At 39.2% G+C, this 23,673-nt stretch overlaps 1 protein-coding gene across 1 annotated transcript in view; it reads left to right on the top strand.

Annotated features, from left to right (window-relative positions):
* LOC148817521 (voltage-gated potassium channel subunit beta-2) overlaps nt 1–22,574 on the top strand; it is a 139,184-nt gene extending 116,610 nt beyond the window's left edge. The window contains exons 10-16 of the mRNA XM_088938241.1: nt 444–530; nt 7,015–7,100; nt 9,056–9,176; nt 9,940–10,034; nt 12,172–12,292; nt 15,162–15,250; nt 15,944–22,574. Of these exons, the coding sequence (XP_088794367.1) occupies nt 444–530; nt 7,015–7,100; nt 9,056–9,176; nt 9,940–10,034; nt 12,172–12,292; nt 15,162–15,250; nt 15,944–16,033 (689 nt within the window). The 3' untranslated portion in view covers nt 16,034–22,574. The remainder of the gene's footprint in view (nt 1–443; nt 531–7,014; nt 7,101–9,055; nt 9,177–9,939; nt 10,035–12,171; nt 12,293–15,161; nt 15,251–15,943) is intronic.
* Nucleotides 22,575–23,673: the final 1,099 nt, after the last annotated feature.

The raw sequence follows: 23,673 nt of genomic DNA, 5'->3' as shown, positions 1-23,673 counted from the left end.
AGGAGGATGTTTTTGTACATGCTGAGTGCAAACTCTGATATATGTGTTATTGTTATTGAAGTGGAGCTTCATCCCAGGACCTTTCATCTCTTCCAGTCCTTAATTTAAATGAATTTTATAAACACACTTGTGACTGTGAAGAGGGCTCTCTATCATGGGTCATAAGAAGCCTAAGTTGGAAAAGCAGAGCTTTGTATCCAGACTAAACAGCCTCCCAATCCAACAGAAAATATTTCACATTCCAGTTTAAAAAGCCTTCGTAAGTGGCTACACTTCAAGGGTTTTTTTAGAGAGGAGCCCTGGTCAATAAAATGTTTTTATTTTATTAAACAAAACATTTCCAGGTCCGCAGTCCTGCAGTATCATTTAAAAGGTGAAATCCAAAGCTGCCAAATTCAAATTTAAAGAGACTTTTCTAAACAAGGTTTTGTCTCTTTGTGCAGGTCTTAAGGCTTCACTGGAGCGACTGCAGTTAGAGTATGTGGATGTAGTGTTTGCTAACAGACCGGACCCCAACACACCCATGGAAGGTAGGCTTGCCAATACTGTATTTTCTCCCTCTACCTCTCTTTAGTTGACAGACCTGAAAATGAGTCATCTCAGCTGACTTTGCTGGATTTGCAGCTATGTTCAAGAGGCTGCTCCACGCTTTGGCTGAGATAACACCCACACTGCTCTGCATCTACGCATGTTGGGATCTTTCTTGGGCAATAAATTGCTGGACAGGGTCATACAGCAGATCACTACCACCCCATTCCATTGTCCCAAGTAGCTTTCAACCACAGGTTTTCAGAAGCGCTGTAGTCAGTATTCAAAAATGCATTGATTATCCTTCCTTGTAACTCGTAACTTGAACTGATAGTACAATATTGAAATTGTGAATTTATTACTCTTTAAATTGTAATAATACGCTAGCTTCTTGAATGTTAAGCTGAATTGTGCGGAAAGTTGTGGTGGAATAAAATAAACATGCATACCTCACGATAAGCAGTTCAGAATCCCACAGGTTAACATCACCTGTGATAGACTTTCTCCCCTCTCCGAGCAAAAACAGCAATTATAATTATTAATAATAGGAATGATAAGTTAAATGTTTTTGTTTTAGAAATTTGTGGATCCAAGTTTTTACTTTAGTTTTTATTCAGCAAAGTGAATAAAACATAAAAAATTCAGGAATACAGTGGTTCAAGTTTATATTCATACTGAAGCCATAATAGGTAAAGAGGTTCATTTCATTGACAATATGGCTGTATCTTCCCTTAAAATGTGATTCTTCCTTGGCTGCTCTGGGGAAATTACTGGCAATCACTGAACAAAGATGTTAGAAGAAAGTTTTCTACATCATGTTTTAAGACACTTGAAGGCTTTTATCATGTTTAGGGTCAAGTCAATTAAAACCTTTGTTTTAAATCCACACTTAGATATAGATATGCTCTTGTAAGGCTATTATGTGACAACGTGGCAGGTGTTTGCCGATTCTAGGTAATGAAATGTTAAAGCTGGCTGGGTTATAAACATACTCGGCAAGCAATGGTAATGAGGTCTGCTTCGATTAAAGTGTAACATTCCAGGACTAGTATATGCCGTGATTTCTAGTTCCTTGCTGTACATTCGGCCTGCTTCCAGACTTTTACCTGTAGTTTCAGTATCCACTTCGGCCTCGACATTGAGTGAGTGGATTCTTTAACAAAAGGCAAGTAGGGATGGAGTGATGAGTCCTATTGCAGAGCAGTCTGATCCAGTCCAGTTTATACTGGGGACAATGCACGCCTGGGCTTGCCAATGTGAAAGTGAAAAAAAGCTGCACTTTTATAAACTTATAAAGCTTACTTAAGGCCATACACAAAAGTCAGTGGTGCTTCTTTTGTGTTCTGTATGTTCCAGGTTTTCCTTTTATTTCAGTATGTGTACATACATATACTATATGTACTGTAAGCGTGCTGCAGAGTGTTTTATTTCTGTTGGAATCACGAACAATACAAATTGCACTCAAAATATGAGTTGTGCATGGCTTTAAGATTTTGTACAAGTACTGTATGTTGATCAATGCATATATCTTCCCTGATTTGTTTTTCAAGTCTTAGATTCTTACACCTAGAATTCAGGGTTTTCTTTGTTTAAAAGCACCTGTCCCCTGATGCACGCCTGTTGCACATGTCATGATGTGCATGTGAGCCATTTGAGTGTTGAGAGACTGAGCTGAAGTGTCTGTGAGATCTGGGTAGCGCCTGGGCAAGCTGGTGCTGCTCTGCAGTGGGACTGGTACTGTACAGCTAGATGCCATTCCCTGAGATGCCATTCCAGTTAAAGCTATAAACTATGGTCTTTTTTCTAAATCTTTTTTTGTCACCAGGAGACCCATTTAACACTTCAAAGTCAAGAACATTCATCATAGAAGGTACATGGTACCCTCAATCCAAGTATTGACCACCTATCTTTAAAGGCATTTTATGGCAGTGATTTATTTATTTACTACTGCTCCCATTCACCTGCCCTTTCCTGTTTTGGAAGAACAACAAAAATAAAATCCATAAAATGCTTTATTAAAAAACATTATAGTTATCATTTGTTGATTGATAAGTGACAAATTCTTGACCTTTAAAAACATCTTGCAAGTAAAATTTGGGAAGAAATACAAAATCACAATTTTAAAGACCTGATCATTCATTCATTTTCCTTCTTTTGTTCTTTCAGCTCTTGTTCATTGCTAGATTGCTCTGCCACTATTGAAATGAACATTTCACTTTGTTTATTTTCCATATACTTGCCATATGTTTCTTTTATTTGCTGCCATTAGGGCTGCATTGCTCAAAATACCCTATTTGCTTCATTGGGTTATAATGCTGAATGAGTAGAATGAGCAAATTGCAGCTTCTTTTATTGCCTGCCTTCATGAAAACTCTCCCACAGATCATGATTTTTTTTAACCTGCTTGCTGCTAGAATCCCTGCATTTGCTTCACACTGAAGGAGAGTTAGGCTGTTTGCTGATTACAGGAGTCCACTCTCTTCTGATCCACATAATTACCCAATTATAACGCATACAGTAATTAGACCTAAGTAAACAATCACCAGAAATAAAAGTGAACATTGTACAGATTGATGATAAAATTAGTTCACTTATTGGCGTACTTTGCTTTGTCTTATGTAAATCAGCATGCATCAGTCTTTCTGCTGTGAGTGATTATAGCCGTTTCCTGACACAGAATGTCTTTTCACAGGGATTGTTTGAGAACATTTCGGTTCTAATTTGGATTCATGTTCTATGATTGACCTTGAAAGACTTGGTCCATGGTGCATTGACTTTCTGATCACATCTGGAATTTGCAAAGTCTGTAACTTTTACCCACACGTCTGGATTATACCAGAGGGACTTCTGCAATTCTTTACTAATGGCCACCTGTCAAAAGAGGACACCCTACTCATGCTGTGCCAGAGATCTGTCTAGATCTAACCAGAGTCTCTGGCTAAACACCACAGACTTGGACCTCTATCATGTCTAGTTCTACTTTGTTACAGATCCTTTCACTATAGGGTAAAACCTAGTCATACTGATTCTCTAAGGTCAAAACAAACAAAAGAAGCTTCAGTTATCCTCAGTAATGTGACATCAGCACAATTTGTTTTATCTGCCTTCTGAAAAGCTCACAGCAATTTGTGCCAGAAACACTGCCTCGTGCTCCATGGCTTTTAGATCATTGCCAGTGAGAGCAGTAGTTGACACGCGAAAGACATCAAGCTGTGGTTATAATTGATTATCAATTGCTTGCCATAGCATTCTCTTTCTGCACACTGTACTGTGATATAGAGCATGCCTGCAGTCGAACATCTGGGCTTAATGGGCCCTGCCCAAAGTTACCATGTGCTGTTTCACAGCCTCACAAGGAGAGAAGTCTTCTTCTCGAGATCCCTTTCTTTTTCTACTGTGTAGCAGCTCTAAAATCATTAGAATTATTCAGACGTTTAGAGCTTACTCATCTGTTTTTCTTTCTTTTCCTTGCGGTTTCGCCATTTTTTTTTCCATTTCCGTTCTTTCCAGGAAAACAACAGAAAATGTTACAGGGTTTTCAAGCCAGTTGCAATGAAGTGTTGATTCAAGTGATCATTCCCACTCAGAACAGCTTGTACACGCAGTCAGAACTTACAGTGTACTTGCAGAGGTTGAGATGTCAGCCTTGTCCAGTCCGAGGAGCAGTGTGGGTCTTTGCTAACTGCACTACCCCAGTGCTGTTGTGTGCCCCCCCCCCCCCCACCTCCATTCCCTCTCTGCTTCGCTTACAGAACTTCAAGAGATTCCTCATTGTGGTCATCTGCTCAAGGTCATCATAAACTCTGTTGACAAGAAGCAGATAAAGAGTGGATGCATCCCACAGCTTCACCAGTTCACACACCTGAGCGTTTGCCTTACCTGACATTCAGCTGTCCTTTCTCATTACACTTGTCTCACCTTTCATGAACACTTCAAAAGATGAGGTTCGTCTCCCGTAGCTGCTGGAGTCCCATAAGTGACGCACAGTAGCACTGGGGCTCTGTGGTTTTTGTATGTGCTACTCTAAAGCAAAACTACAGCACTCATTCAGCCTTTCTAAAATGCAGACCCTGACTTTGCACAAAAAGAGCTAGAGGCTTGCTACTCCAAGACAAAAGTCTTTATTGCCATATATGGACCCTTACTAAAGATTGAAGAATTCAGTGGGCTTTTCTGTTTAGGTGCAGGCTGAATGATGTTAATGACAGATAAGAAGTTAGTATTAATTCCTACTTTAGGGAACTACATTCCTTTCGGCAAGGTTCTGGCAGCTGTAAGGTTCGCTACTGTGCCTCTGACAGTGACCACAGCAGAGCTTCTTCTCTCTTCTCCTCCTGACACCACTGCTTCATTGCTGTTTGTTAAAGGCTGGCCTTGGTCACACAATACAATTTTTTTGCAAGATGATGGCTGATGTTACAGCACCTCCCCTCCTCCCATGTCTGTGTGTTGGTGCTGTACTGTGAATGTTGTCAGTGCATGTGTTTGTGTGCTGCGTGCTCTATCCTTCCAGCGGCAGGCTCTGCCCTTCTCAGAGTCTTGCTTTGCTTTGTTTTTGTTTCTTTTCTCTGTAGCCTTGTTTGTGCAAAAACCTGCATGACGTAAGCTAATTTATTAAAGGAGCTACTGCAGAGCTTTATTCACTAATCTTGAGCTTTAACTCTTAAGCTGGATACATTTCTTTTAGTGTTCAGCTTGAAAACAAAATCTAGTATGTAGATTATCACGGTGCTGTTTCTTCAGGGAATATCTCTGGCCATCTTCTCTGAGTGGAGAGCACTTCCTCTCAGGAGACTTCACTGGCCGATGTGCCAATTCAGCTGTTTAAACGGACATCTTATTGACTTTGATTTATCAATTGCTTGGTACATAAACACTTAAAGTATAATGATTTGGTAACGCTAGCTTTATATTGTAAACACTATAGGTTTGTGAGTAAGGCTCTTCACTTCTTAAGAACTGAATTAAACTGTTTTATCACAGTATATACTGTATATATGCATGTGAATCTGCATATCTAGAAAATTCAATTTTTGTCTTGATTTCAATGTTTAAAATGTGCCATTGTGAAACCATAAGGCCATGTTTGGCATTAATTCTTGCACACAACGTGGGTTATTTTTTATTTCCCCCATGAAAAGCATTCCTTCTTAACATTCAGTGCTTAAATGTTTTTTCTCTGTTGAAAAATAACAAAATAAAAAGTTGGGAGAATTGTTCTGATCATTGCATTATAGGCTCCATCCACACACATTACGCAACTAAGCAACAGTTAATACATTATTATATACATTTAATATATCTTATATATATTATATAATATATTTATTATGTACATTGAAAATATTAAAAATAGTTGTATGCATTCTGTTGTTTAACCACCTAATGTTAGTAAGATATGACATTTTATTATTGAGCTTCTGCCTATTCTGATCTTTAGAAAATAAAATATGGTCAGCACAGTTTCCTTCTTCTCACAGCTTGTTCCTAGAGATACATCTGATCTGGTCTCATACTGAGTGACGGTTAACTATACAGTGCTGGACTGGAGCAGCTTGGGAGATCTCAAAACCAACCCGTAGATCTTAATAGTTAGAAGTGTGCTTTATAGAGGCATTGCCATGGGTGGAACAGTCTGCCATCTTTGCTTTCTTTGGTATATATCAGCACAGATGCATACATCTATGCCTCAGCATGAGTGAACATACCCCAAACCAGGCATTCCTGGTTGTCCCATCCAAAACAAAGTATGTCGCATGTTTCTGTATGTTACCTTCAAAATCCTTATAGTGTCCCATAGTTCTGTACAGTTGCACTGTCATGAGCATAAATTAGAAGAACAGTAAGGTTGAGGGGAATACAAAGATATTTTCCCAAATGGAATGATGGAGTTGAAGGGATGGCTGGGTCTAGGTAGTGTGTCTTCTAATTCTAATTCTCACCTTGTGATAGCCAAACCTTTTTATTTATACCAGCAGAGAAAGGAGCACATAAACATTCTGGACTTCTTATTCTGCCTTTCTAATGGCTCATGTGTAGCAGTATATTTTCCTCTTGCTTTATAATCACTGAACTAAATAAAATATTGTCACATGGTGCTGATGTACAGTATTGAAACCTTGACTTTGCCTTTAGAATGTCTGTAATAGGGGAATGAAAGGGTTCATAATTTTCTGTGCTCTGTCTAACCTGAATCCAGAACTTTGAGCTCAATAAGACTCATTTCTCTCTGTTTTTTTATCTCTCTCTTCTTTACATTCTCTGTCCTTTCCCTGCTTAATCGTTTCCATGATCCCCCTTTTCACTTTCTGTGTTCTTTGCTGCCTTCACCTACCTCTCACCCCTACATCTTCTCCTCCCTCTTTTCACTCCCCCCCTTCTCTGTATCACTCTCGCAATGTTCTGCTCATCTTGCTCCCCCTGTCCATTGCTCTGCTCCATCTCTCTCTCTCTGCCTGCCCTGGGCCTTCTGTGTTTGCTCCACAGAGACAGTGCGGGCAATGACTCATGTCATCAATCAGGGGATGGCCATGTACTGGGGCACGTCACGATGGAGCTCCATGGAGATCATGGTGAGCTGGCTTCACGTTGGCTTGTGGATTGTGTCATAGCAGCAGGTGATGGCAGGGTTTCATGGTACATTCACATGGCACTACAGCTGTTTTGTAATACAGTTTACAGTTACACCAGGATTTTTGGTGAAATGTTTTACTATTGTGGAAGCACACAATGAATCATAGGAAAGAACTGTGAATGCATGAAAGTAAATTGGTTTTCAGGTGACAAAATCATGACAAAATTGCATTATTACTATGCAGGGACCACGGTAAACTTGTATTAAGAATCTAGCATAAGCACCAGAAAGAATAAGACACACTGTTGTTTTCCCTTGGCATTACCAGACTGAATCAGCACCAGTCTCATATACCGTAGTTAAGGGTAATTTCACTCAGTACTTTTTTATTCAAGTATTACTTTTTTCACAGTATGAAAACTGGTGTTCCTAATGTTCGGTAATCTATCAACTTTAGGGAGAGTGTCATATTCCAGTGATGTGTCAATCATTCACCAGTGTTTACAACACTAGATGTTTTGCTTGTGTGTGCCATGCCAGTGTCAACCCAAGCTGCCCAGAGTGCACTACTACCTAGAGCAGTGTTTCTCAAACTGTTCCATCCTAGGCACACTTATTTAGGAAATTAGCACACAGCCTCCCTTCCTTCACACAATCGTTACCAAACAGGAACATTCTTATGAATTTATGAAACCTAATCTATTTCAGAGTTTTTCTCTGCCCAGTGGCCTCATCCTGGCAGGAATTGATGGCAGAGAGCTCTAGTTCAGCCTCTCTCAGATATTCTTCATTCTGATTTTTGTTTTGTCCATCGAACTTGAAAACTGAAGATTTAATTATTTTTCTCATGCTATATGTAATGTTTCCAATATTCCACTGCGTACCTGTTAAAGTCTGAAAGCAAATCACTGTCCTGCTTCACATTGGTTGAAAAACACTGACCTAATAACTCCAAATTTGAAATGAATTCCCACATACTGTACTGTACCTGTTACCTTCCTATAGCAAAGCCTACCAGAACATGTTTCACTGAGCTGAGAAAGTGTGCAACCTCATTTTAAAGAGTGCTAGGTACCATTCTCAATTGTCTTTGGGCAGGCTGAATTTAATTTGGGATGGGTCACAAGCCTTAACAGTAACCCCCAGTGTACTGTACATTATTCCATTTCAAGACTCCAGCTCCAAATCTGACCCAATTGTACAGCCTTAAGTAGAAACAAGGGACCCAGCCTTAATGAGCATAGAGACTGAAGTGAATTTCTCATCATATTGGTTTGAATTGAGTCCTTTGAATGGAGGGGATTGTGCAATCCAGCTTTATTGAGGAGCATACTGTATTTCCCTGAAAATCTTAAATTGTTATTCCACAGCACTGTTAGAAAGCTGATAAGCCACAGTGGTAACATACTAAGCCAGGTGAATTGAAGTCCTGAGCAGTGCGCACTCAAAGATGTAGGGACTATGTAGCACATGTGTGGAGATTTGTAGTGTAGGACTGACTCCAAGCATGCTGTACAGCCATGTAAATGTGTGTATAGTATTATTGAGAAGGACTGAAGTGCTATAGAGTCTGTTAATGCTTTGGGTTCCAGGATCAGAAATGGATGCTTGCCTTATATTAGAGCTTTGTAAATATTGTTTATTCTATTTCCTTTATGTGCATGATATTTTGATCGGGATTTTGATTTTTGACCCGGTTGTGTAAACACCCTTAGAAAACAGGAGATCTAGGCAAATATAGGGCCCTCAGGATCTGAGAATCAGTCTTTTAGATTTTTGCTTATGATCACACCACCAAAACAAGGCAATGAGATAAAATACAGACTGTGTCTCAGACGAGTGTTACCTGAATTGGAACTAATGGTTTACTCCGATGAAAGAACCAAGGTAATGCTTGAGGAACTCAAGTGACAACGTGTGCTCGCTCATTCCTTGCTGTTCCCACTCTTGCAGGAGGCGTACTCTGTGGCGCGGCAGTTCAACCTGATCCCACCTATTTGTGAGCAGGCTGAGTACCACATGTTCCAGAGAGAGAAGGTGGAGGTGCAGCTGCCAGAGCTCTTCCACAAGATAGGTACAGAGAGGGGCTGTTGATCTAGACAAAACATGTAGATAGTATTGAGTCTTAAGTCAACTGCAAAATAAGTACATAGCATAGTGACTTTCATGCTTCTAGTCATCGATTAAATTCGGAGATAAGATACGCAGCTAATTTCTAGTATGGAAGAAGAGATTACAAATGAAAGGAGACCACAGAGCCTATTTTGTCTAGAAATTAATTCAACCAAATACCTCTGCTGTTTCTTGAAAGAGCCAGTGGAACAGCTAGAAGAAAGCTGGTCTGCGTGTTCCAAACACCAGCAACCATTAGTGTAAAGAAGTCATTGCTTTCTCAGTCGTAAATTCACTACCTTAGACAATTTCCAGTTGTCTTCATGGTTCTTTCTTTCTTTGTTTATCCTGAAGTAGATGTGCCCATGGATTTTCCCCTATCTTTATACATTATATATTCAATTACACAGTTACTATGCATTATTAGATTTTTAAAAATAAATGATGCACCTGGTAAAGACATTTCTTGGTATTATATCCTGTAACAGACGCAATTTGGACATCTTAGATTGTCTGCCCACAGTTATAAGAGGCCAGAGTAAAGAAATGGAAACGAAAGCTTTCACATCCCTAAGATAATATTCAGATTAGATCAGGCAGATAAGATTCTTACCTGTGTATGCAGTGTCCTTTGCAGTACGAGTGCAGTGTGGAGTCCTAATGAAGCTTGTATGGGGTGTATGTGTTGAAGATGTGCTGCCTGATGGAATCCTCTCTCTTTCCAGGTGTGGGTGCTATGACGTGGTCCCCACTGGCCTGCGGGATCATCTCAGGGAAATACGACAGTGGGGTACCTCCTTATTCTCGGGCATCTCTGAAGGTACCGCTAGCCCCATGGTGACTGGTGCACTGCAGGCACCCCGGCTCCTCTCTGCATTTCCACCACACCCTGCTGTACTGCAGGGCCTTATTTTTCTCTCATGCTGTTATAACTGTTCTGAGTTTTCTGGAAACTCTTCTATGCAAACAGATGAGGACAATGTACAATAAAGCCCCAACACAAACTGTACAGCCCAGACGTAAACACTGGTGGTAGTGACGTGAACTGACTTCTTAGAGATCTTCAGTATCCTAAAACCATGCATACTTCAACGCACACTCCATGGTATTGCTACTTTACTTTTATGCAGATATAATGACCTTTTGTTGTTTCTCCTGTATTTGTGATGTGATATGCTGGGATAGTGTTGGTCTTCCATTGTGTTACTGTGCACAGCCATCTGTTTTTATGGTTTGATTGACCTCATTTAGATTGTTAAAATATATTTTTTACTTTAGATGACATAGCAGACCCCCCTATGCAAGACTTCCTGTTTTCCCATAGAAATCTAGTTACTTCATTGCTTTAAAATACAACACATACTGTAACAGCTGTCAGCAAAACAAATGCTAGTTCACTTATTCCTTTTCTCACACCTAAATGACATACTTCCATAGAAGGTTTCATATTTTGTCGTGTTAAATATACTTCCAAGATACATGGAGTATATAGAGTGAATTAGATTGGAGCTAGAAAAACAGTCCAGTAGTTGTCATAAAATTGGTTGTTAGTGATCTGCGCATTTACAGGGTTTTATTCCTTTAGATTCACACTCTATTAATGCAAACAATGTCCTTAATATTGTGCATCTTTGATGTGGATGTACTTCTAGTGATGTTGGATTTTATATTGTCATTGCACATACACCTTTTTAAGTCAACCACTTCGTAGCTCAGTGCTATGTCTGTTGTGCTCATTAAGGAACATTTCTCTTTGAATTGAGCATGATCAACTAACAGGCACTGGAAACCATCTGCTGTTCATTTGTATTGATTTAACTTGAATTTAATGTTGATTCATTTAGTGCTAAATTTGTGTTGATTTCGCCTTTTCTAAAATTGTATATTTCGTTGAGTGTGAAAACAACTTCTACAGCCAAAACTGTGTTTCTCCTTTCTGTTTTTCAGCATGGAATTTACCTTACTTCTTACTTTAAGTCTTTAAAATATTGAACAAGAATCCAAAATCCTTTAAACCTTCCTATGTTTTCAGTGCTTGCTCATGCACTGTTCCACACAAAATTACCTTGCACTGAGGACTCTTATTAGACAGCATTCTGGATCAAAGTAGAATGGAGGTGTGTGTGCTGGAAGGTGAACTGCTAAAAAATGTACTCATCTACCGTATGTCTCTGTGTATTTAAACTAAAAGGGAAAAAAGAGTCACCTGTTTAAAAACAAAACCGTGCTGACTTACAGTATTTCATCACCCAACTAGTGGGAGAGCTGTGGGAAACCTGCCTCTTGTTGACAAATGATTTGCAAGTTAAATCAAGTATTCTTCAAAGATGGAAGAATATTTCTTATCAGGTAGTTTTAAAATATCAAAAAGGAAGGTGCAAATAGGATTATTATAGAAGAGATACTATACACCTCATAATACTCTCCGCAATGTCATTTAGGCCCAGTGTACCTAAACAAAGTTAGGTGTGGAGCATGCTGGGGTTTCTGAGCGGTACTGTGTGAGAGTGAACCTGTTGCCTTGTGCTTACTGGCTCAAACTCTGCTACTGGTGTGCAGAGCAATTCTCTGCATCCCTGGCACTGGGCCAGGACTATGTGGGTCTTTGTTTAATTACAGTTGTGTCTGTCCTCCTGCTGGCCCAATAGATTCTGTTTTAGGATCACAGAAACAGGATTGCTTTTACCACGCCTAGGCCCATGGGGTTCACATCCTTGGGGGCTGTGGAAGTGAAAAGGATCTGTGCCGAGGATTAAAGATTAAGAATTTAAACTCCTGATCAGATAAATGCCTTGACATTAGCAAAGAAAGCATTCCCAAAACCTCGACTCTTTCTCAGGGTAAATCATGGTTGGCCAACAAGACTAGTAGGTTTCCTGCAGCACCTCCCCCGGCAGGTGGGGCATTGTGAGCAGCAGCAGGCGGTGTTTTTGAACACGTGTGCTGTGTGTTGACAGGGGTACCAGTGGTTGAAGGACAAGATCCTGAGTGAGGAGGGCCGGCGCCAGCAGGCGAAGTTGAAAGAGCTGCAGGCAATCGCAGAGCGGCTGGGCTGCACACTGCCACAGCTCGCCATCGGTACGCGCAACACTGCTGCTCTCTCTCTTTCTGTCTGTCTGTCCGTCTGTCTCTCGCTCAACAGCAGCAGCAGCACTGGCACATTTTGTCCCGTTACCTGTTGTCTGTCTGTTTGGAAGCTTGTGTGCACTGGGCTGCTGTCTGGCTCAAGGAGTGATGTGTGGCACTGTGAACACTAGCTCACTGGCTTCACTCCCAGGGAGCTGAAAAATGTCTGAGCCCTGCGCTATTGACCCAAAGGAGTGAAAAATTAAAACTTTTTCCGCTTTCTGATAGAGCTGGTCAGAAGGAGATCCAATTTGTAGAGGATTTAAACATGATCATCTTCAGCTGCCCTTTTAAAACCAAAATTATTTTGAGCTTTTAAGGAAAGATGATAGGGCCTAAAATCAAAACCATAGCATTTGGTAGGACGTGTGGACTCAACTACATGTTCAGAGCAAACATTTTGCCATTTATAAAGCTTTTCAAATATATTTGGGTTGTATGTTTTCTATTTAATAATTTTGCATTTTGAAACTATTACTGTAGCTAGGTGATCATTAGAATATGATGAAGAATAATTCTTTGAACCAGAAATTTTTGGTATATGAAAAATTTTTTTTTTTCTAAGTAAAGGATATTTTAATGTTATTTTTTCCCAATTTCATTTAGCTTTCTTTGTTTTTTTTTATAGTAGAATGTTATTAAAGCAGGTAAAAAACTTTTGCAAAGGACAGTGAAAGCTATCACAATAGTTGGTATTGAAAAAATAAAAACCAGATTACAAAAGAAAGGTATGGTGTAGCAGGGTCAAAATGCCACTTGCTGTGGTGCAGCTCAGCCGTGTTCAATATGTGTTTTAGAAATACACTTTGTCTTGCTTGGTGGACTATGCAGTGTGTTTGTGGCATAGTTAAAAGCAGTCTGTGGGAATGCTAGCTGTACTCTCAGTGCACTGGAGGTCTTTGTTGAATTTACATATAAGATTGTTTTAATTTAAAGAAATTAAATTTCGCATAGCGGATATTGATAGAATATTTGTAGTTTTACTGTAGTGTTAGTTTTTGTTTTCCTTGGCACTTAAAAGCGCTACACAATTTTATGAGCAATGAGTAGTAAATAATAGTATCATAATGTCATCTGGCAATGCACTGTAAAAACATGACAGAACCAGGTGAGATCATACTGCAAGAAAAATGCAAAGCAAGGTAAAACGAGCTCCTTGAAATGTGTGTTTGTACAAGTGATGGTCCTTACTGTATGTACTGTATATCTGAGCAGATTGCAACAACAAACAGATTATTGCAGTATTTAAATTCTGAGAGCATTGCCCCATACTAATGCATCTATTGACCCTTTGAGAGATATGTAGAGGTCACTAGGTTCTAGAATTGTGCCTTATTTCCATGGTTGCTTTCTACTTCAGGACATAGTTAATGTTTAAACTGGTTTTCTCTGTACTGTAGATCTTAACCCAGTTTCTAGCTAATGAGCTTGGTTGCATAACACTATTAGCAGTAGTGAAAGGGCTGTGTTTCCCCAATCAGTCAATTTAATTCCCATACACACATACTGTAATCTTCCCATCAATTTAGATGCTGTTGTAAATCAGGTATCGATTTAAGGGGCACTGGCAAAATTGAATTTGCAAACTGAGTGATTAAAACTCCCCAGAGAATCCTTAAAGTGCCTGTGAGACAAACAGGCTGTGTAAAAAAATTGTAGGGGAGTTCATCTAACATGAAAGGAACCTTACATAAACTTCTGGGCTGCTTGCAGAAAAACAAAACTGACCTTGATCAGTTTTTTTTTGTTTATATTTTGCAGCACTGTGGCACGACAGACTTGTAGATGGTGATTCACAAACCCTTGGCATAATACCATTATCTGCCCAGTCACTGTAATTAATGTTGTCACTCGGGCAATAGCTGTAAGTGATATTTGTAAAGATAGTCTTTAGTCAATAGCAAATGTGTCATGTTTTTCTGTCCCTGGAAAGGATCTTTCTCTTTTAACCCATTGTATTTCTTACAATACCATGTAAAGTTTTGCTGTCATGTTTATTTTCTATAGTTACAGCATGTGTGTTACCTGGATGGTAGAAGGATGGACATTAGCCAGTTTCTAAAGACCATCCTCAGACTCTGCCAGTATGTTAATAGACTGTGTCTGTGTGACCTTGGTTAGCGCCTTACAGCTGTCAAAATATTTATTACAGACCTTAGAAAGCCCATCCCTGCATTTCTTTCAGTGAATTTTCCAATCCAGTGAAACGAAAATCTTTATTTTAAATTTGACAAATGATATGAGCATATTACATGCTAGGTAAATTAGAAATGGTGTTCACAATTACTGTTTTTGGCTTTAGTTTCTCCCTTGAGTTTATTAATAAAGACGGAATTTTATTTCTAATTAATACTGCTATTAAAATCCGTTTTTAAAAAAATCTAGCAATTAACTTGGAACGGAATCTTGCGTGTTGCGCAGAGTGGACCCCCTCCCACGTTGCCATTATACTCCAAATACCACAGATGGCTTACACCCTGCAGGCTTGCTGGCTTGTACAGTAGTGGGCAAACACATCTTAATCTCCACTGCGCAGGGGTCTGCCTCTGTGGGTGGATCACGTGTGCTTCCAGCTTTGAACAATATCTTGGCTGGTAGGAAAAAACACAGAGCTCCTCTTCTGCCACAGACCACTGTGGCAGTGGTCCGGTCTCCCCCACCATAAAAATGGACCTTGGCGCTGCTTCAGAATCCCATGACAGAACTGACGCAGATGAAGAGTGGGTCTGCCATGGGACTTTGCAGTCTTGCAGGTGCATTTTTATCTGGGATACCGGCTGGGCCGCAAAGTGTCATCCCTGTATTGTGGTCTCTTCTGCAGCATGGTGCCTACGGAATGAAGGGGTCAGCTCGGTGCTGCTGGGGGCTTCCAATACAGACCAGCTGATGGAAAATATAGGAGCAATACAGGTGAGTGTGTGATGTTCTGCGCTGAAAGCAGCTGCAGGGACAGGGGTGTGTCAGAGTTTTGTGCACATCATCACTATGGGGAGGTACTGTAAGTATGTAAAGCCTGGACACAGTGTGAGAGCATGAAAAATCCATATCTGTGAACGTTGGTGGTGGGCATCTGTCTGTCTCCTGTTAACATACTGATCCATGTTGGTGGACAATAGACCTTTCCTTTTAGTCAGGCACCTATAGTAAGAATACAGTTTATTTACACTGCAGGAAGCTAAAACGTCACCCCTTCACAGTTTAATAAAATTGTTTCTAAAAGAATGTAGGAAATATTATCTGGACAGTATTCATTATTTCAATATTTCTGGCTGGTTTGGTTTATAGAATAATAAGGCCAGCTGTGTTTCATTCCACTGAAGGATTTGAGATGATAGCTTCTGGCATCACTGCTCACTAGACTTTAATGACATTTGAAAAAAAAAACTAGGAGTGTTTTGTTTGTGCCCTGTAGTTATCCAAGGGAACAAAATAAATGTTTTTGTGTGTGTAGTACACAGTCATATCCACCTCTCCCCACTCACGAGACCTCATGATAATATTTCACTACATGTTTTAGGGTATTTTAACAGTGTCAGGGAATTAATATGTTTTCAGATGCAGATCTTTGGCTAATGAGGGTTTATCTTGACATTTGCCCTGCAGGTTCTTCCGAAGCTATCTTCTTCCATTGTGCATGAGGTGGACAGCATTCTGGGCAACAAGCCTTACAGCAAGAAGGACTACCGCTCCTAACGCGCTGCCGAGCGCTGGGGGAGCCGCCGCCGCCCCCTGCCTCGATCTCTGCCCGTTCCTCTGTTTGCTCGAGCTTTTACTGAATGAGAAACTGGCGTGTGAGGCTGGCAAAAGCCATGGTCCTGGGGGGCAGGTCATCTGATAAGACAATGAAATCCTCACAAAAAGAAAATCTGGGAAGCAGAGAGAGAGAGATCAAAGCGAGGTACACTCGTAGATAAACCAGTAATACATTTATCTAAACCAGAGGTTTTTTTTTATATATTTTGGGAAAAGCACATGCTTGCTTGGCAGCTTAAGGTTTTTTTTTTTTTGGTTTTATTTTTCTTTATGGTCTTTTTAAATTCTGCATTGATGTTAAAGCGAAATAAGATTGATATTAGTCTACAAGCGCAAACCCCAGTTTTTCCATTTATGTTTAATTTAAACCTTTTAGGAAGGTGCTTGAGTTTTTGAAGTGATATTAATTAGAGCTGTTTTTTTGCACATGGGTGTAACGGCTTCTCCTGAAATGAAATAATCTAGCACTTTAGTTACAGACTAAAGGAATCAATCCGAGAGTGATGTTCACAGACATCCCCTATAATGAAGGTCCTCTGAAGTCAGTCAGTTTAATTACCAAAGCTAATTTAAAAGATCTAAAATAACTACATACACTGGGATATCAAAGAAATTAAATGTTTTTTGGGGGGGATCTTGTCTGAACGATTATAACTGTGTGCTTAGCTGTTTTTGGCAAGCCATTCACTTAGCAATTACCATTTTAAACATCATTCTTAAATTATTTAGATTTAATCAGCTGAAAAAAATATTCTTTTAAACAGAGCATCTTCATGCAGGTCAGTTAAAATTAACTCTGAATCCCACATATGGCATAACAGAATCTTGAAGCTAAAATCTCCTGCTCCTGTTGTTACAGTATACAGCACAGCTGAATAACTGAAGCACTGAAAAGAAAATTGATTTGGTCTCGAAACAGAAATGGGATGGATCTTAACCTCCTGACTTTCAGACTTAGTAGATATCCAGGAAGAGGAAAGAAGATTATTATTGCTGATTTTCTACTGTGATATTCTACTCTGTGCACTGTTACTCAGCAGGTTGTAAGTGAAACTGCAGTACTAAGCACCCGGGTGCTGTTTTTAGTGAGTTTGTACAGCACACATAGGCTCAGTTACTAAAACCCTCTGGATATTTTACTGTGGTTCTCGCCTTGTCCTGTTTTAAGAGGTTAAGACTTTTTGATTCGTGAAACATTAATTGTTTTTGTTCTCTCCACAAAGTGTGGGAGAGAGTCAGCAAACTGGCACCAAATTTTTTCGATTGTTCTTTCAGAGCTTTGTTAACAGCAGCTGATGTTCTAGCAAAGAAAGAAGGGAAAGACATGGTTGGGTAGTATTTGGAGCCCACGCCAGCCCATCCTCAAAAAGCATTCACTGTGATGTACTGTGGTGACCCCATAGAGAAGCATAGTAGAAAATGGTGAATTCATAGCAAAATGTGATATACTGTAAACTTCAGGAAGGCATGACAGACAAAATACTGTGCATACCTGTATATACTATGGAACAACTTCATTAATGGTGGTAATGTGGCTAAAGCCAAAGATTTTCAGACATCTTTCAAGAACATAAACACTCGCTGAAAGAGTCAGGGATATATCATCTCCAGCTTGTACCATTTGCCTTTCCTTTTTTATCACTATGCTATTTAAAATCACTTCCCTGGTGTCTAGAAGCTCCGGGCATTTAGAGTTATACTGTGATTTTGTCCTGTGTCGCTCCAGGATCGAAAGGTGGATGAATAAATCAGTGGTGATCACACTTTTTCTTTTACTAGCTCTCTTGGCCCCTAGTAGATTCTGTATGTGGGCTTCTACAGAGTGGACCTGGGATCCTCTCCAGGATGATGTACTTGGTTTTGTGAGATCCATCGATTCTGATACTGTGATTAATGATAAATATATACAGTATATATTATTGTTGCACCACTGTTTCCTCTGTTACCAGAGGGTGGGGCTCTTTCTTCTTTTTCCTCTTGAATTGGAATTTAAATGCACCCATGTAACCAAAGGCTATATTCACACAGCATTTCCTGTGTAATCAGTCTGCAATATTGTTGCATACAGTACATGTGTTTTGTTTTTTCTTGCTTGTCGGTAATGCTGGCATGGACAGAACTCCAGACACCATCGTCCAAGATAGCTTCTCTTCAGGTATTGTCAGAAAACATGGGTTGTCACGCTTGTATAATGGATTAAGGCTGGTGGATTATCAGAATAGTTATAGTATGAAAGGTGCTGGGTGGAACATTTTTCCAGGAGTTTCTTTGTTTTCTGAAGATAAAGTCAGGCAGGATGATCCAAGAAGGGTTAGAGAGGTTTGCAGTCAAAAGGAGAAGAACAGATAGAAGGACAGATGTTTCATTAGTAGATTTTGAAAAAAATTGGCTGTATTTGACTCTCCAAAGCGTGCCTCTCGCATAGCAGTGTCTCTCAGCAGTTACCAGAGTTTCCACTATGCACATTATACCCTGCCAGAAAAGCCACAGAAAGCATTCATCCATTTTATCTGCCTTAATAATCAATTGTTAAACTGGCAAGATTATCAAAATACTACCCCCTTCCAGTTTGCTCAGCCGGGTTGGTTTGGAACGGTGAGAGATTTATTCTAACTATGAGTACTGCCTGAAAAGTTGTGCACTGTGACTTAGGAACTTCCATAAAGCAACCTGAGCTTTAAGAGTGGAATTGAAAAGGTTACTGGAATATTTTTGCTTTCAACCCACATGACCAGAATAGCATAAGACAACACCAGAGTGAGCCCTTTACATTGTACCATAGAGTCTGTTGTTTTTCATCGAGTTATAAAAATTAAACTCATTGCATGACTGGATGCAGTTTATTCACACTCTAATTGTGGGCTGAATACATTTGTCGAGAGCTGGCAGCTAACTCACTTTTTTTTTCATATTTATTGCGATGTAATAACATAGTGGAATTGGGTTGATGCAGATCCAAAACTTAATTACTATTTAGATCTCTGTTGAAGTTGTTTTCATTTTCAAGAATGTGACATTTCCCTTTTATATAATCAGTATTGTTACACATTCTGGGAGGCACAGTAAAAATGTATTGTCTTTTCTATTTAAAAAAAAATAAAATGTTATTTTGTTCATACATTATATAGTATGTTGTACTGTATGTAATGGTTATTAAAATTGCTATATTTGCACTGGTGACTTAAAATCTGCATAGTGATTCTGTTATCCTGTTGGGCTGTTTTTTTGCTTTGCTTTTTTGTCATTTCATTTTCTAAAAATAAACAAGGACACAGAAAAGGAAAATGAGGGAGAGAGCCATTCTGACGTGCTGTGCTGGGGTAGTTTGGCACAGCTCTGAGACAAATGCTTTGAGTTTGAGGAAAAAAAGTCTTTAGCTCCACCATGCGGCCAAAGTGTCAATTGCATCTGCGTCTCATAGCATCTTATTACTGAGCACAAAGGCTGAATGTTTGACTTACCTGTTGTAAATAATATATATAAAAACACTATTATAGATATAATGTTACTAGCAGATTGATAATCCTGATAGAAAAGGAATGTTCAGCATGGTGTTATATGATGAACTTATTTAGAGCAAAAGGTGAGTTTATGTCAAAGTTAAAAATGCAGCTCATTCCCTGATCTATGCATGTGTATTATATTAATATAGGCAGATTCTATCTATGCTGCTCAGTACATAAGTGGTACATACAAATTCCAGTATAGTCAAATGAATATAATTCATGCTAATTTCTACTTTTCTGCTTGTCAAAGACTATAAAAGCTGTGCAATCACAAACTTGTGTACTGTAGAAAGCTGCAAAGTTGTGATATTTGTTTTCTTTTAAGAGAACTCATGTATACATATATATTTTTATCATTGCAAAGTGTGCAGTATATATATGGTACTGACTAGCAATCACTTTCACTTTATGTTAAAACATAGTTGCAGCTGGGTCTGAAATAGAATCAGACTGTGTATACTGCATTTAGGGCAATGGTCACATTTAATGATGCCAAATAGAAGTGATGGCTAAAGTATGAATGGAACCATCCACTAGTTTATATGTAGATATGTATAATACTGTATATTATTGAACAACTGGACAGGGGCTGTAAAATGTACACAGTTTTCAGCATTCACTTACACATAGTGATGTGATCATCCAAGATTGATGTGCAAACCTTATCCGTAACTGGCAAGATGGACACATGTAGTTTTAATCTCCTGTAGGCAACCTAAATGTTTTGTGAGTGGCTGGCAGTGTGAAAAAGCAGTGCGCTGTCACCATGCAGCTGATAGCTCCAAGTAGTTGTCTAGATTAGGACATGGTTTCCAGTGTGTTCAAATGGAAGAGGGTTTGGAATAGGGACTGCCAGTTTGATCTTACATACTGTACATAAAGTAAATCACTATGTATTACTCTTCTATCAATCATGAAATATTGTGTGGAAGTGTTAAAATAATGTTCTAAAGTGACCTCTGTTGATAATTGATAGAGAAAGTCTCCTTATACACCTATTACTTGGATCAGTTAGTGTCTTTGTTCCCAAAACGGTCTGGGGACCCTCAAGACCATAATGACCTCTATTTGAGAAATTACTGGTCCAGACAACTGCTTGAGCATTTAGCTGCATGGCTGGAACACATTGGGTTTGCAGTGTGTGCACATTTCCAACCACAGAATCACAATAAAATGGCAATAAAAGGTTGTTTTTTCAGAGGAAGATTCTTGTTAAAGATGTGTGGGATTCAGGTTGAGGCTGGATGATGGCAGCTGTCTTATATTTAATACACACAGCTCATGAGGACAGATTACTTACTGTAACTAAAAGCCTTGTGACCAGGGCCCATTGTTCATTTTACTTAGACCATTTTGCATTTCTGCTTTAATAACCAAAGATCATTGCAGGATAGAAATCGAATTGAATGAGCTCGTAACCAAGAGGAGAACACAGACTGTTGAAGTGATGGTTTAATGTGCTTTACCCTTATTTGTTTAGAAATGGAGTTTTTCAAATTCTCTCATTTCACATCCCATTTCTCAACCAATGTTACAGCACAAGCGGTAACAAATCCATAATTTGGTCAAATTTGCAGGTTATCCAATAGACCTCCTTCCCCTGGGGTTGCTGTGGCCTGTACCTTTTCCTCCATCTCCCTTATTGTATACGTAGGTTTTTTGTGCAGGGCAACAAAGCCCTGTGTGGCTTAGTACTGCACTGCTATAATACAAATACATGCTGATCTGACCCCCTTTTGGATTCAAGTGAACGGATATCTTAATTATTTATTTTAGAATTCTGTAGCTGATCCATTTTTAAAGAATAATCCACTCCAGCCTGTCACAAATGCTTTTTTTTCTGCTTAACCCAATGCTACTCAATAGAGCCCCCCTCCCTTATCACTGTTGCTACTGTAAACCAAATTATTCATTCACTTTCAGAATTAATTTTTATAGCACATAAAACGAACAGCCTTAAAAAAGGACACAATGTGAAGCCCTCCATGCAGAAGCATGTGATTTGAGTTTAAGAGTTTTTGTGAGCAATTCTGAAGATGTGATGGAAATAGCATTTGATTTACAGACCTTGATATTTTGTTTTTAATGAACTATAAGATCCTGCATAGCACAGTATTAAGATACATCTATATAACCGCACATAACCATGTATTGGTTTCGTTTCAGTGCAGGGATCCTTAGCAGAAAACAACTTTGTTTCCTGTTTGTGTAAAAATAAATAAAAAAATATGTATTCCATGTAAAAGAAATATATAGAGCTGTTGTTGTAGAGGTGAGGGAATTACACCCTTGAACTGTCTTTGAACCATGATACTGTTGGCTTTCAGACTAAAGGAGTCGATGAGATTATCACTTGCATCCCTTTAAGTGTAATGTAAAATTGCCACAAGGCCTGCATCCATGTTCTGTCATTGGCAATGACTGCAAAATTGTCTGCCTGCGTTTCATTGCTGTTGTATTCATCAACTAGACAATGAGTAAATGAGTGCTGTATTTTAAAGGAATCGCGTTCTGGTTTGCTTGCATTTCCTCTTGTTGTAAGAGTTATTTTTTTATGTTCAGGCCTATATGCGATGTTGAATTGGCCTATTATTGATCTGAACAAAAAATATTTTTTTAACATGCTGCATTTTCTTCCATATTTAATATGAGTCAATGTTGAGCAATGGGGATTATTTGTACTGTAGATGCCTTTGAGGAATTAATCTGTAATGATACTATAATTATTGATAATACATATACTGTACTAATAATGGCAAGCTGTAAATTTTCACTCTTTTCTGGGTACTTACTGCACCATCAGATACCTTCTGTATGTATATACTTTGACCTTTGTATATATATATATTAATGGTTGTGATCACTTCCGCATTTTTTTTTCCATTGGCAGGCATTGCTAATTGCATCGTGCTTGAATCAGAATTCAGACTATGTACAGCTGCGGTATTTATGAAATGACAATAAAAAATACAAAATGATATGATGTCTCACAACTTATTGTTGTACTAAAGGTTCCAGAATACTGTGGGAGAATGTGTATTTTAAAGTTTATTTCGTTTTAATAAAATGTTCTCCTTATCTTAGTTACACACATGTATACTGTATATCATTGTCCCTGTTTTGATCTTTAAATGTCATTTTTGTGTTATTCGATCAAGACCAGGGGCTTTCTATTTGTGCAGGTTGATCTTTATGACTTAGACGGCACTGGATTCAGGCTGGGTGCTGTTGCTAACAGTCATTGACTCTGCTTCCTGACAACAGCAACTCCTGCAACTTGGCTGGATCCCTGCAGGGTATCATTTATATTAAAGGGGAACTGACCAGTTATTAAATTATCAGACAAGTCATTAAATCTCAGTAACAAAATAACTGACAGCATCGCAAAATTGATCAAATTCCGCATTAAGTGCAAAATCATGAACTTTGTGAAAGAAGTGTATAATCTCCACGTTGTTGAGAGCTCAAGACAATTATGATGTGAAGCAGCCCTTCCTGCTCACTAGTCACTCTAATAACTAATGTACCAGCGAATAAGTACAGGTCAGGCAGCACACATTTCAGCGCAGAAATGTTCCAACGTGATTTGCATGCATGGTTGCCTCCTTATGAATCCCAGGACATGGCACTGCGCAACTGCGTCTATTTTGTTCTGTAAATTGGCGGTTTTACACGTTAATATGTACATTTTACTTTAAATCAAAGCTGCCTTAAAATGCACTCATCAATGCAGATCCTTTCCACCACCGACCAACTTAAAAATAGCGTAAGGCTATGACGAGTCTGTCAGTAACACGTTTAACGTAACGTAATTACATGTTGCAACAAAATGCAACAGGCTTAATGGGGAATGATTTATTTCTCGAGCGCGATGACAAGTCTAAGTAATGAGGGGCGTTTCGCAGGTGGACGGATTCTCGCAAACGGAAGAGGCGTTACTTGGGGCGGAAACGCCCGAGGCCTCGGTAGCAGCTCGGAGCGTCGTTTTATTTTTCACGGTTTCAGGACGACTTGCAGTAGTAACGACTTCAGGTAGGGGTATTGTTATTTATGCTTTTTGCCCCCGCTTTATTA

The sequence above is a fragment of the Atractosteus spatula genome, chromosome 20, assembly GCF_055471065.1.
Source record: "Atractosteus spatula isolate fAtrSpa1 chromosome 20, fAtrSpa1.hap1, whole genome shotgun sequence".
NCBI classification, from domain to species: Eukaryota; Metazoa; Chordata; class Actinopteri; order Semionotiformes; family Lepisosteidae; genus Atractosteus; species Atractosteus spatula.
The sequence above is the reverse complement of the archived record's forward strand: the minus strand, read 5'-3'. Positions and strand labels throughout refer to the sequence as shown.